The sequence below is a fragment of the Nannospalax galili genome, unplaced genomic scaffold (assembly GCF_000622305.1).
Source record: "Nannospalax galili isolate Female #2095 unplaced genomic scaffold, S.galili_v1.0 scaffold188, whole genome shotgun sequence".
Lineage (NCBI taxonomy): Eukaryota > Metazoa > Chordata > Mammalia > Rodentia > Spalacidae > Nannospalax > Nannospalax galili.
Window position 1 is genome coordinate 2,177,496 of NW_008360325.1, and position 14,355 is coordinate 2,191,850.

At 47.2% G+C, this 14,355-nt stretch overlaps 1 protein-coding gene across 4 annotated transcripts in view; it reads right to left on the reverse strand.

Annotated features, from left to right (window-relative positions):
• Positions 1-14,355, reverse strand: part of Ppp2r5c (protein phosphatase 2 regulatory subunit B'gamma) — a 111,270-nt gene that overhangs the window by 34,985 nt on the left and 61,930 nt on the right. For all 4 annotated transcript variants that reach the window (XM_008825604.3, XM_008825601.3, XM_008825602.3 and 1 more), the window contains 5 exons: positions 6,937-7,047; positions 5,937-6,029; positions 5,722-5,852; positions 853-912; positions 143-251 (listed from right to left, as the gene is read on the reverse strand). In XM_008825604.3, coding sequence (XP_008823826.1) covers positions 143-251; positions 853-912; positions 5,722-5,852; positions 5,937-6,029; positions 6,937-7,047 — 504 coding nt within the window. The remainder of the gene's footprint in view (positions 1-142; positions 252-852; positions 913-5,721; positions 5,853-5,936; positions 6,030-6,936; positions 7,048-14,355) is intronic.

Sequence of the window (14,355 nt, forward strand, 5' to 3'; positions counted from 1 at the left end):
TCTGATTCTGAATTTCTGCCAGAACCTTGTTGTTATGTCAGGACAGCAACCTGGGAAAGGCGGCACAGCTAGGAATGTCTGCCATCTCTACTTGAGTCTCACCCCTGCAGAAGCGGGCAGCGGTGCTCAGCTGGGACCTTACCTGGGGATGGTAGACACTCAGAGACTTCACTTTGTGCAAGGGCAGTAACACCTTCAGTAAGAAAATCTTGTGCTCTTCTTTTAGTGGTAAGGCGAATCCATTAATGATACTGTGAAGAGAGAATTCAGTCTGAACGTTTGTAAATTTCAGATGAGAGTCAAACATCTTGTTTGTTTTCAGCTTTCGTTTTCAACATGAAAAGCAAACGGTCAGATATGTGTATTTCAGAGAGAGCAGTGTCCTGCTAGGAACAACAAAACAGCCTTCAAGGAAGCACAACTGTCTATTCACCACCTCAAGTAGCTAATGTATTCTTCTAGTAAGTTTATAAAATCAACTTCCTTTTTTTTGGAGGGGGGGAACTGGGGATTGAACCTGGGGTCTCACATGCTGAGCAAGCAAGCATTCCTTCCATCACTGAGCTACAGCCCCAGCCATTATCAGCCTTCTTACGTATCTTTAACAGGACTCCACAGCTTCTATAGTAATGGTATTGAGACGTATGAAGTGGGATCTGCCTGTGGACCCATAAAAATGGCAGCGAGTTGCCATTCAGTGTGTTCTACTCTGAGAGAGCACCGATTCTCCTTACGAAGCTCGGCTCACATTCTCTCAGGAATGGTTTAAAGCATGTTGGGAGGGATTCAATAAGCCGGGTCCTTCTGGCATCAGCTTCAGCTCAGCCACTCAGTGCCGTGACAGGGACTCACCTTCCCAGTATTTCCAGTAGTTCTGCTATGCCATTGTGATGCTCCGTCTCATAAATAAACCTGGAACGAACAATGCATTAGAGTTGGAACCTGGTCAGAACCCTCGAACAAGAAAACAAAGCCTTCAGGAGGAGGCAGGTCAGGAGCCAGAGCACACATGCGTGAGAACACCTTTTGGGATGGCTGCTTGCTGCTCAGGGCCTTCTGGAGTCCACAGTCCTTAATGCCTGGCAATGGACAGGCCTTGAGGGCAGGGGGCACGAGCAGTGCACATTTCTTTCCAGCATTTTATTTTGAAAAATTTCAAGCATCCAAAGGAGCAGAAGGCATTTCACGGCAAACACCTCTATTTCAATCAGCAGACTGAGCCAGTGACAACGCGTACTGTCATTCTCCTTGCCATCCTTACATTGTCCTGTGCTGTCCATCTGCTGATCCATCTCACTTAAACATCTTTCAACTGTAAACCCTTCAAGCCCTAGCCCATTCCCTTCCAAGACTAGAATCTCCTCTCTGAACATCTCTGCTGCCTACTTCCCTATGAATACCCTCCACACTTCCTCAGCCCCGCCTTCCAGAAGCCCCAGTCTGCTCCAGTCTGTCTCTTCATCTGAGCAGCCTCTGCAGGCACTGCCGCACACATGCTTCTGGGGAGCTCTGGAAGCATGCTCCCCATCCTCTGTGTCAGCTTGTCTCCTTCCACATGGGGACAAGGACTTCCTGTTCCTGGTGCTAGGATCAAGACTGGCATCTGTTTGATGTTTAAACATGTCTGCTGCATGAATTGGGGACAAGGAGAGGGAACAGGAGAATGTCCACCCCCAGAAGCCTCCTGTTTCTGCTCCAGCCTCTCGGCGGGTGGTGGTCTGCAGCGATGGGGGAAGCACTCTGAGGGAGTGCAAGAGGTGGAAGAGGCTCCTGTCCATCAGAGGGAGCTTCTCCCTTAGAAGTGGCACATCGAAGTTGACAAAGACTAAAGATTCTGAACCAAATTTCAGCGTTCCTGAGACAGACAGAGTAGTGACCGTAAGGCAAAGGAGAGGTTAAGTCCCCAAAGATGTGAAAGAGTCTGAGAAATGAGTCTTGACATTTCTGTATTCTCAACTGGCCAGGACTCCCTGGGGGCTGCTGCTTGCAATGAGGTCCAAGGAGGGTTCGGTACAGATTCATCAAGATAGGGTGTGCAGAGGGAGAAAGAACAGTTTGTGAATCCAGGTGACAGCTAAGATGGTGGGCCAGACAGTGTGTGGGCAGGTTCCAAGGCCAGTGTCAAGACAAACACAAAGGCATGCTTGGCTGAAGTCCGAAAGTGTGGTGGCAAGGGTGCTGTGACAGAACTGGCTGTGGGATTGTGGAGCGTGCTTGTCTCACCTGCTCGCGCCCATGGCTCCCTGCCCCGCCCTAGAGCGCAGAGCTGCCAAGTGGGTCAGTCTTTCACCAGTGTCTATTACACAGTAAATCGCTTTTCTGCATAGTCAATGTTTCCTCTTGCTTCATGTATTTTACCTACACTTCTTAAAATGTGCTGATGCACTGTTGTAGCTGATGCAGCCCCTTGCCTGTAGCTCACAGACGGCCTTCAGGCCGTGCCTCTTACCTTCTCCCCCAGCCTGCACATTTACAGGAGAACATGTTCACTGTAAGTGACTTCATTTGCACTGATGGCTTCTTAGTTTCTGTTTTTCCATTTGAAGCAGGTATGAGAGAGAAAATGAGGACAGTTCTTCCTTCCCAGACGAGGCACGAGGGGAGGAAAGCTGAGAAGCCTCATTTAAAGCAAGCTAGAGTGTTTCTCACTCAAACACAGCCTTTGAAACCTGGGCTGCTACTGCTGCCCAGAGCAAGCTCCAAGATGGATGGCTCCCTGAATGATGTGTCCTGTACCTCAAACCAAGAGCTAGAGTCTACTTTCCCTTCCCTGACCCTGCACTGTCCCACGGTGTCTTCACAATACAAAGGGCGAAGTGAGTGGCATTAACTTGGGGCCAAACCCTTAAGAGGACTGGCAGCTTCTTTCCTCCTGGAGGCAGGGGGCATTCCTAAGAAGTTGCACTGGAGTTGGGCTACGTGGCTCATACCTGTAAGAGTGTTGCTAGTTCAAGGCTAACCTGGGCTATACTGTCTCAAAAAACCTGAAACCTAAACCAAGAGAAATCAAGAAGCTGCAAGGCCCAAGCATGACTAGGGGGCCGTGTGGAGAGATGCACCCTGTGAGAAGCCCTGGACATCTGCCCCAGAAGACATCACGTGGAACACAACAGTTCTGCAGAGCCCAAGTCGAGGACCTGCCCATGAGGAATAACAGGCATGAAGTGGTGCAGCAGGAGACCTGGCTGGTCTGCTGGCCAACTAAACTCCAGTTCACCATCTGCCAAAACAGGCAACTGGAGTCCTTGTCTGCTCACTCTTAAAACTGACTCAGTGAGGAATTACAAGAAAGAAAGCTTAACATCCCAATAAGTTGAACCAAGTACGGTTAAACCACTTTTTCTTATAACATTTACACAGGGTACCCCAAATGTCTGGGACCCGTAGTTTCCATGTCCGATATTGTTCAGATTTCAAAACATTTGCTATATATATGAGAGATCTTGGGGATATGACCCAAGTTGAAACCTGAAATTCAATTACCCTTTACACACGGCTGAAAGGTAATTTTATGCAGTATTTTTAACGCGCCTATGGGTCTCTTTATGCTGCCCAGGTTGGTTTGTAGTGGCTAGACTCAAACAATCCTTCTGCCTTAACCTCCTTGAACGGCTTGAACTACAGGCTGAAGCCAACATACCTGGCCCTGCACTTTAACTGTGACCTGCCACGTGAGATCAAGTGCAGAATTTTCCATTTGTGGCATCATGTTAGTGCTCAAAATAAAAAGTAAATAAATAAATAATAAAATTTGGAGTGTTTTCGGTTGCAGATTTTGGGTTTCTGGGTGAGCAAAGCTCACGGCACACTGCTGCTCCTGCACTTGCTGGTGCTTTTCGCATGACATGGTGATAAAGATCCAAGCCAATTTAGGGAAGCTACGTAATATGCTTGTTTTTGATTGTATATATCAAGATAATTATAGAAAAGATTACCTAAGGGGGGGAATAGGACACTGTAGCATTCACCCCTTTGTGAGAACTGTACTAAATTATCTGTATGTATTCTGAATAGTAAGCTATGTATTTCAGTAATACTTGGTTAAAACTCTGAGCTATGAGGCATTTCTACATCTGTGTTGCAGGCATTCTGTTGTCTGAACAAACCCAACTGCTAGGGAAACGAAACACTACAGGTAACACCTTCATTTTAGGGCTAAAAGCCTAGAATTCAAATTGTACCCATTCTGTGTTACTGGAATAATGTGTACTGTGTTTTGGTAGAGAATGACATGAGCTAAGTAATGATCTTGCTAAAAAGGAAGTGCAGTGCCAAGAAATGCAAAACAGAGGTAAAGTTCAGGAGATGATGTCATGCTCTGACTGTAGCTGGCAAATCAGGGCTGGATTGGGATCCACTGCAGAAGCAGATATGGGGAATCCAGAAGGACCACACTGGCTTCTCTGGGTCTCACTGTCTCAACGCCCCTTCTTGACCCTGTTCAGTTACTGTGAAGAAGGAAGGACTATCGAGGTCAGTATGCTGCTGTGGATGGTGGCACTGTGGGTCCCATCTCCAGGCCTAGGCAGGCCCTGGCCCTGCAGCTAGACTGTGAAACTCACCAATTTTATTTCAGATGGATGTTAACACAATTCAGTCACTGCTGAGTTTTGTCACTTTCTTGGGGCACCCTAGAATCAGACATCTGAGAAGGAGAAGCCAAAAATAGCAGAACACAGTGCTTTCCAGGGATAAGAAAGAGCTACACGATCTGTCTCCTCCACCAGCACCTACTCTGTCTCTGTGGGCTGTGTTAAGGCTGGTGCCACTGAGGCTGCCCTGATAGGGCAGTGGGCATGCCAGGTCAGGGCTGGGGAAGATGGTCAGGGCTAGGAAAGACAGCCTGGAAGGTCACATGCTGCACAGCCTGGGTGTAGACAGAACCCAAAAGTGCAGAGGCAGCCTAGGAAGGCTGTGTACGTCAGGCAGACAGCAGCAGCAGCAGCAACCATGAGCCGCAGCTTGCTAGGAATGCCATAGCACACCAGGCTGGCTTTGAACTGTGGCAGTCTTTCTGCCACTGCTTCCCAAGCACCAGGATGACAGGTGTGAACCTCCATGCTCACCTGGGATGTTAGATCTTAAGACTCATGAGGCCTGGTCAGAGATAAGACTAGGGTGGGAAGGAGGGGTGGAACATCTGGCCTGGCTCACACTGCACTTGGGAGAGTTTTGGTAGGTTCTTTTTGAGCTGGGGGCTGACAGGGTGGGTCTGTGATCACCCTTCAGTCTTGGAGGCCCAGGGCTGGACAAATGTGAGGAAATTATGCTGCTCCAGCTACTGTCAGCTCAGTGTCCCCATGCTTGGCTGGAGTCCAGACTGCTCACTTCACAGACCTTTCCAGGCAAGGCTGATCACCTCCCTCCCCACTCTTCCTGCCTTCCCTGTGATTGAGCAGGAAGAATATGGTGGATGGGACACAATCAGCTTATCCACATGCAGAGCAACCGGACACTTCAGTAGGAACCCAAGCGAGTGGGTGTGCAGTGAGCACTGGGGAGCCAGAGTGGGCCAAAAGGAAGACAGCAATCAAGATTGCCCAGCGAACAGGGAGGGGACAAGGAGGCAAGACGGCCTGGCTGGGGCACACGATGTGGCAGAGGTCACCTGTACCTGACCAGCAGACTGCTCAACCTTCCTTCCCTGTCCTCGATGCCACAGCATCAAGGTGGACATGAACATCACATGCACAAGGGGAGAGGCATCATGAGGAGACTTACCTATAAAATATATTATTTATCTGCTTCCTGATGTAAGCTCGCAGGCCTAAGAATTTCCCATAGATTCTATGAAGAGTGGTTTTTAAAAAATCTCTCTCCCGAGGATCCTCGCTGTCAAAGAGCTCTAGAAGCTTCAAGAAGAAACAGATACTTAGTGATGGGTGACTACTCTGCAGTGTAAGCCTCCTGGCTTGGACACTGAGTTGCAAACTTACCTGCAACACAAATTTCTGATCAATGTACTTCTTTGCTATATTAGGCTGGAAATCTGGAGACTCTAAAAATCTTAAGAAAAACTCGTAAACAAGCTAGGAGGAAAAAACAACAACAGTGAGTCAAATAACATGGCACCAACTAAGTGGATTAAGATACATCTTGAATTAAATCTCTATCTGCTCGGAAATATTAGATTTAAAAACCGCACATCCATACAGAATTAATGTTGAATTGTGTGGCTTGGCTTAGTTATAACTGTGATGGTAGTTCTTTTATTTAGTAAGAACCACAGACTATCCCCTAAGTGATATCAAAGCCAAGTGCTTTCTATGATGCGCGGCTGCTACAGCTAAGTCCACGACCTGGCTCCAGGATGGGGTCTGCTTGCCATCCACACTGAGCCAGGTGGACAGGAACTGTTTAGGATCGCCTGGTGAGAGGGACATGAAGACGTGGACAGTGAACTGCAATCACTGCGCCCCTTTGTAAATGCACATACTGGCTAGACAGTATGGCCAGCCCACCGTAAGCTATGTGTGGAAGCCAGGTGCCATGAGGGCAAATGTTGGGCTCCCTTCCAGTTTCTTACCTCTTTTTTCTCCCTTCCCACCAGGGACATGTGTGACCCGTCTGCATGTGCTGGCCTCCTAACCAGTCAACCCTGCATCTTAGAGATTCGTTAGGAAAAACCATCATTCAGCAAGGAGTCCAGGGTGCAGAGGTTAAATCCAGGCCCTTAAAACCAGGGACATACCTGCAAAGGGCTCTAAGCCTGAAATCAGTGGTTATCAGTAAAGTGGGTATTGCCATTGAGGATACACAAATAATTCTACCTTTTAGTAGCTTGTGTAATGGGCTTCCCCGCCCCCGCCAAAAAGCCCATTTTCAGACCAGAGATCATTTTAGACCAGAGGGTCACTGGTCAACAGCTGAAGGGAGGTCCTGTGTCAGCACCTACACAACACAACACCCTACTTGGACCAGTGCCAAGTCCAATACCTGCAGATGAGGCCAGGCTGCTTCTAGCGTTGGTTCATCTTCCTCTGGGTCAAATTCTGCTCCCGTAGGATTGGAGGAGGGTGGCAAGGTTCGGAACATGTTAACTGCAAACTAAAACCCACATATTCCATGATCACAAACAGGTTACTTCAAATATTATAAATAACATTTTGGGAAATACTAAGTAATTCTAGTGATGGATGCTTCCCATTGCAAGGTGACCTTTCTCTTAAAACTCAGAAGCAGTGTGGCTCTCCAGAGGGGTCTGGATGAAACCTGCACGTGATAACAGACCTCCTAGGGCTGGAGACACCAAACTGACTACCACAGTCACTCTGAAGATACAGACGCTAAGGGGTACAGTGACTTCTGGGGTATGGGTACACCCAGTTTACGGTATGGGAAAGCAAGGAGAAAGAAGAAAGTGTAAGAGGACAAAGGTCACGAAGGACACCAAAACAACAGCAAATGGCACACTGCACCGGTGGCTCTGTGACAGTGGTGGAAGCAACTGTCAAGATGAGTGACTTCTGTGTGGGCAGCAGGAAGATCACTTCCAGAGACGGGATGCTTGTTAGCATGGGGGAGAGCTGTTAGGAGGGCCTGGCTGCACAGAGTTCTTTGTTTGGACCTGCACAACACTGATCTGCCAGTGTGAAAAACATTAGTGTAGTTTTTCTATGTCATTAACTTACAAGCCTTTAAAAAACAAAACAAAACAAAACCTAAGTATAAAATATGATCCATTACCTTATAATAGCTCTGAACCCACCAAATGCCAGTTATAGCCCTGGTGACTGTCTTACAGATGATCAAATCGAGTATCTGACATAAATGCAAACTCCAGCTCCAGGACAGCGAAGAGGAGCTGCTCTCAGAAGCCTGGTGAGGCCAGAGGTCCCGGGCCTGGCGCAGTCAGGCCAGCTAACACTGATGCGCTTCCTTGCTGTTTGTTTTTGAGACAGGGTCCCCTTACATATCCCAAGCTGGACTGGAACTCAGTACATAGGCCAGGATGGCTTCAGTTCACAATCCTCCTGAGCACCTCCTCAGTGCCAGGATTAAAGGCATGTGCCACCACGACCAGCTGTTTCTTCTTTACTGTCACTAATACCTGGCTCCCAACCTGGGCATGTCCTGTGATGCCACCAGCCATAAAAGTTGGGTCCCTGGAGAAGCAGCTGAGGTGAAGAACAGTATGAAGGTGTAGACACAGTACAGGAACACAAGGAAGAAAAGAAAACGGTTGGAAACCCAGAAATATGAAAAAGGCAAAGGAAACAAGTCTGGAAGTCACACCCCAGTGCCCATCTGGTTCCACTGGAGTATGATCCAGGTGTGTGCACAGGACCCACAAGGCCTCCCAAACAACAGGAGATCAGCCACGGAGACTGGCAGGTGCATGGGGCATTTCTCAGCAGATGGGGAATCCGTACAGGGACGGCTTCTTGAAGTAACGCACTTCTGAGGCCCAAGGAAGAGACAAGAAAGAGGACAAGGTCACCCATGAAGGAAGCAGAGTCACACACAGCTTGGGACTGCTCACAGGCCGCAGGACAGGACTACATCACCTGCCACCTCTCTGTACCTGCTCGCGCTGTGAACACTCTGGGAGAAGAAAGTGAGAACTGAGTCCTTGACCCTCTTGATCTGGGCTACTGTCCCCTTTCTTCCATAGATGGAGAGGACAAAGGGAGACTGGCCTCACTTTGCTCTTCAGTGGGTGCAAGTCAGAGGCAGGCAGGTGCTGATCCAGGAGAAGAGTGTGGTATGCAGACTGGAGAGGTATGTACCCAGGAGGCCTGGGATCGAGATGGAGATCTTCACTGATGCTCAACACTGCCCCCAAGAGATGGACACACCACACAAGAGGGACTATCACACTGGTGAAGGCTACAGGCAGTGATGGAGTAAACAGGCAATTGCTCCCCACGCTCAGTAGTGAGAGGGGCCTCTCTTCACAGGGCTATGCCAGATAGATGAGAGTTTCCAGCTAGTCCAGACTCTATGACAAGTTATACACCCTGCCCCAGGAGTATTTTGGGGCAGGAGGGTGTGGCATCACTAACCTTGGTGAAAGGCAATGGCTGAAGATGGAAAAGGCAGCCTAGTGGATGGTTGGTCTCTTATGCCAATGTGCCTGGGTGGGAGCCCGATTACATAAGCACATTTGAGTGGCATCACTGTGAAGGTTGCTTGGAGACAGGGCGAGGGAGTGTTAGGGGAACTTAGGCTGAGTGGGAGAGACTGCCCTTTTTAAGAAGGGAGACCTCTTGATCCCAGGACCCATTTTCACAAGGCTTTTGGCAATATCACAACCGCTGACAGTCATTACCTGCCAGAAGAATTGTTGCAATCACTAATGGTCCCATGGGTCAGAATCAATAGCTAAAAGTCTGCTGGGTTGAAAAGCGCCAGCCCAAGGAGAGGGTACCTCAGGAAACACCACAGAGGGGAGGGAGGCAGGAAGTGGGAGGGCCCCCATGTCCCCTAGAAAGGCCAGATCCGGAGTTCCTACTGGGAACGCCAAGCTCCGTCCCCTCCATTCCGATTGTAGCTGTTAGTGTATCTAGTGTATCACGATAGTCTTTTTCCCTCTGTGGTTATTGCTTCCCCAAGCTGTGTCTAGTGCCCGCTCTATGGAACCTGCCACAGTACTCTCCACGCCTAGAGATCTCTCACTCCGTGCTTGCAGTGGCTCCTAGGTAGCTGCTTGGCCCAAGCCCCCACATGGTTGCCATGGTGACAGCTGCCAAGTCACTTTGGCTTCTAGCTCTGCGGTTAGCTGTCTCGTCCTCGTCCAGTCCCGTGTCGTCCCCCCCTCCCCCCCCCGTCCACGCCATTCCTCAGGAAGGGGTGGTCCCTTGCCCCTTGCTTGGTGCTTTCCTAGCCTTGTTTGTGGCTTCCCTGTTACGTTAGTTTTATTCTTCTGAGTGCTGGTCTTCTGCTTGACCATTAACTTGGATCAAGATTTCCCTCAATAACATGGGTGGGTCTCATCCAATAAGGTGAAGGCCCTGCAAGGGAAGGAGGCTCCATCGACCGCCAGCTTCCCACCCGCACCTCCCTGCACTCCTCCTCTGCTGCCTCTCTGGAGAACACTGAGCGGCATCCCTGGTAAGCTGGCAGTCCCTAGTAAATTGCTTGTGTTCACTCCAAATTGCCAACTAAAAAATAGTAAATCCGAACCGAAACAGCTGGAGAAGCAACTTTAAGGAGAATTCTCACAACTCAGCAATCTCGTACAGCCTTTCTCTACTTGAATTATTACCAACAACAGATGGGTTAATAACAGCAGAACACGGGTAAGCTCATTCCAGAGGCACTAGGGAACACAGGTCTGATCCTCATAGCTTTCCATTCTTTCTTTTTTTTAAGAAAAATATTTATCATTTTTATTTTATGTGTATCTGTGTATTTATTGCCTGCATGTATGTAAGTGTACCCGTGTCATGCAATGCCCATGGAGGTCAGAAGAAGGTTTCGGATCCCCTGGAACTGGAGTTATGGATGGTTTGTAGCCACCATGTGGGTGCTGGGATCTGAACCCAGATCCTCTGCAAGAGCAGTCAGGGCTCTTAACTGCTGAGCCATCTCTCCAGCCCCAGGTTTCTGTTCTTAACCACTGGGTGTCCCTGTTATGCCCCTTCCTGCTACCTCAGTTTTACTCAGCAATATGTTTCTTTCTTTCCTTCTTTCTTTTTCTTTCTTTCTTTCTTTCTTTCTTTCTTTCTTTTTGCTACTCTAACATTCCCCCCCTGAAGAAGTAATCCTGAAATCTTTTAGGGATTATATAAGAGCTCCCAAATACTTTTGACATTTTTGGCCTTTAGAACAGAGTATGTTGCTAAGAGGCCCAAGGGCATTTTGCAGGCTGGCCTTGAACTCACAGAGATCTGCCTGCCTCTGCCTCCCAAGTGCTGGGATTAAAGGCGTGTGCTACCATGCCCGGCTAATATTTTTTTTTGTAAATATATTTTATTATTTCTGGTGTATGAGTGTTTTGCCTGCATGTATGTAAGTGCACCTGTGTTGTGCAATGCCCATGGAGCTCAGAAGAGGGTGTTGGATCTCCTGGAAACTGGAGTTACGGAAGGTTGTTAGCCACCATGTCGGTGCTGGGAACTGAACCCCGGTCCTCTGCAAGAGCAGCCAGTGCTCTTAACCACTGAGCCATCCCACCAGCCCCAAGAGCAAGATTTCTATCAGAGAGTCTGAAGGCCAAATGATGGTATGTTCACTCTTCCTCCCAGGACAGCATGGGGGTACTAGGTTCTAAGAGTCAAACGGATTAAGAGATACATTTCTGAGAAGCTTGTTTAGCTACTAAGCTGCCATTTGTTTGCAAGGCACAGACTGACCATCACAACTGGACCACCACACACAAAAGTCCAAATACAAAACTGAGAGCAGCACCAGCCTCTAGGAACTGGAATAGATGGGAGGAAGCCACAAGCATTGACATGAAAGCACACACTGCTTAGGAGCTCCTGACCGAGCGAGGCAGCCTCAATGGAGAAAGCACGAAAGCCGGTGAACCTTCCCCTCCAGCGGCTATGACACCCTATCACAAACAGGGATCCCACAGATCAATTTACAAATTGAATGCAATGTGTTTTTTAAATATTTTATTATTTTTATTTTATGTGTATGAGTGTATTGCCTGCATGTATGTAAGTGCATCCATGTTGTGCAATGCCCATGGAAGACAGAAGAGGTGGTTGGATCCCCTGGAACTGGAGTTACGGACAGTAGTTAGCTGCCATGTGGGTGCTGGGATTTGAACCTGGGTCTTCTGCAAGAACCAGTGTTCTTAACCGATGAGCCATCTCTCCAGCCCCCCCCCTTTCTTTTTTTGTGCATATATGGTGTATATGTGTTTGTGTGTAGGCAAGAGGTTCAAGTCAGGTGTCTTCCTCAGTCACTCTCCACATTATTATTATTATTTTTTTTCTTTTTGACAGAGGGTCTCCTTGTAGCCACAGCTGACCTGGAACTCACTATGTAGACTAGGATGGCCTTGAACTCACAGAGGTCCACCTGCCTCTGCCTCCCGAGCGCCGAGATTGAAGGCGTGCGCCACATTCAGCTTCCACCTTGTTATTGAACCTGGAGAACACAGATTTGGCTATACTGGCTGGCCAATGGGCTGAAAGGATCCACTTACCTCCACCTCCCTAGCACTGGAATTGCATGCTTTAATTCCATGGTTAGTGGGCTCTTAATTCAGGTCCTTGTGCTTGCAAGGCAGGAAGACACTTTCCTGACTGAGCTATCTCCCCAGCCCTGAATGCAATCTTAAACATAAACTGAACCAAATCTTTGATGAACCAGCTGAACTTAACTGGCACTTTTCCTCACTGGCACACCGAGTTAATCTACTTTCACAGAGCTTGGTAGTCGCCCTGGTGGATGGACTCTCATGTCACTCACCTCTGCATCCCGAGCCTGGCATACTAAGTCCTGGGATGCTTGTGCTGAGCAATGGATCCCTAGGAAAAGCACACATCAGTCATCTTACTAACTGCAATGGTCACCTGCACACTGGAACAATGTCTGGGCAAGCCATGGGCTCTCAGCTGTGATGTAATTACAGTCCTAACTGCCAGCTCCTCCAAGATGCTCTACATTTTCTCTGGAACAGTTATCTTGAATTCAGTGGGATGGTAGGGAGGTCCTGGGCTGAATGTCTCTAAGCCCTTGCAGTGAGACCTCAGTAAAGACTTGAGGTGACCAAAACAGAGCTTTGTTCTCCATGACTCGACCTCACCTTTCTCTACAACCAGAGCTGCTTTCAAACAATGCAATTCCCTTCAAACACTGCCAGGACATGGGCTAAAAAACAAAAAACAAAAAACAGCCAACCCAAAACCACCAAGACCCTACATTTGAAATTTTTATATTTGACTAGCTTTCCATTTTTACTATTTATTCAAATACAGGTTAAAAGTCCCTTATCTGAAATGCTTGATGCCAGAAGTGTTTCGCTTCTCTCTCCAGATTTTGGAATATTTATGTGTACATAAAGAGTTACCTTGGGGATGGGATACAAGTTTAAACACTAAGTTCACTATGCTATGTATAAACCTTGTACACACAACCTGGAGGCAAGTTGAAAATATTTTTTTTCCATTAATTGTACTTAATCGTAGCGTGCCTAGGTTAGGTGTAAAAATTCCATTTATGCCATTATGTTGACACTCAAAATTTATACATTTTGGAGAATTTTTGAGTTTAAATTTTCAGATTAGGTATGTTCAATTTGTATGTTCTAAAATAACAGTTGAAAATATCAGGGAAATAAAAATCTACACAATCTTTATAGAATATCAAATAAAGAGGTTTCAGTTGCAAATCTAGCAATGAATATTTTGTGTGTTTTACAACTAAATGTACAATACCATTTTCCTTGTGAGTTTATTTAAAATGTTTTAAGAGTTTAAAAAAACCTATACAAGACAAGCAATAATTTTTAAGTCAATTTGTGTAATTTAAAAATAACAGTGGACGGGGCTGGGGCTGCAGCACAATTGGTAGACTGCTGTCTGGCACGCATGAAGCCCTGGGTTGGATCCACAGTGCTTCATCAAACTGGGCATGGTAGTATGCTTGTAATCCTAGCACTTGGGAGATGGAGGCAGGAGGGTTATAAGTTCAAGGTTGTCTTTGGCTACATAGCCAGTCTGGGCTACTCAAACAACAACCACCACACCACACCAAAAAAACCTAACCCAAACCAAACCAACCAAACTAAACCAAAACAGGTAAGTGTAGCTCATTGGTAGAGGACTTGTTTACTAAACACAGGCCCTTGGGTCAACTCCCAGCACCAGAAGAAAACAAAGTAAAGTAAAAAGTAAAAGCAAAAGTAAAGCAAAGCAAAGCAAAGTGGATTAGGAAATGTATGAGCAGCTATTTACAGTGGGCTAAAGGTTAATTTAAGTACATTCTGAATGCTACATTCCCAATGTTTTATGATGACAAATTACAATATTAAAAAAAAAGATGTTTAAAGTTGAAAGAAGTGTGTGGTGAACAGGTTATTGCCTGGATTTTACTACTAGCACCCAACACATTTGCTTTATCACGTGTACTAATTTTTTTATTGGGATAAAATGTGAGGCTTAGGAATGCCTCCTAGTAGCAAATCAATATGCCCTACCTTGTCTACAATGTAAGCAAGGTGAGAAGTGACAGTTCAGAGCTAAGACACTTCCACGTCCCAGTCCTTGCCAGGCCTTGCCCTACCTACCAATGGACACACACAAAGGCTCAGAAGTGTCACTTACCCCGTGCTCACTGCTGAACACTTGGGGGCATAGCTCCGTGTCATAAATGCAGCATGGAGTAAGAAGGATGTGTTTAGCCTACTGTCCCCAAGACCAAAAAACTGGGAAAAAAATAAATGAAACTATATTC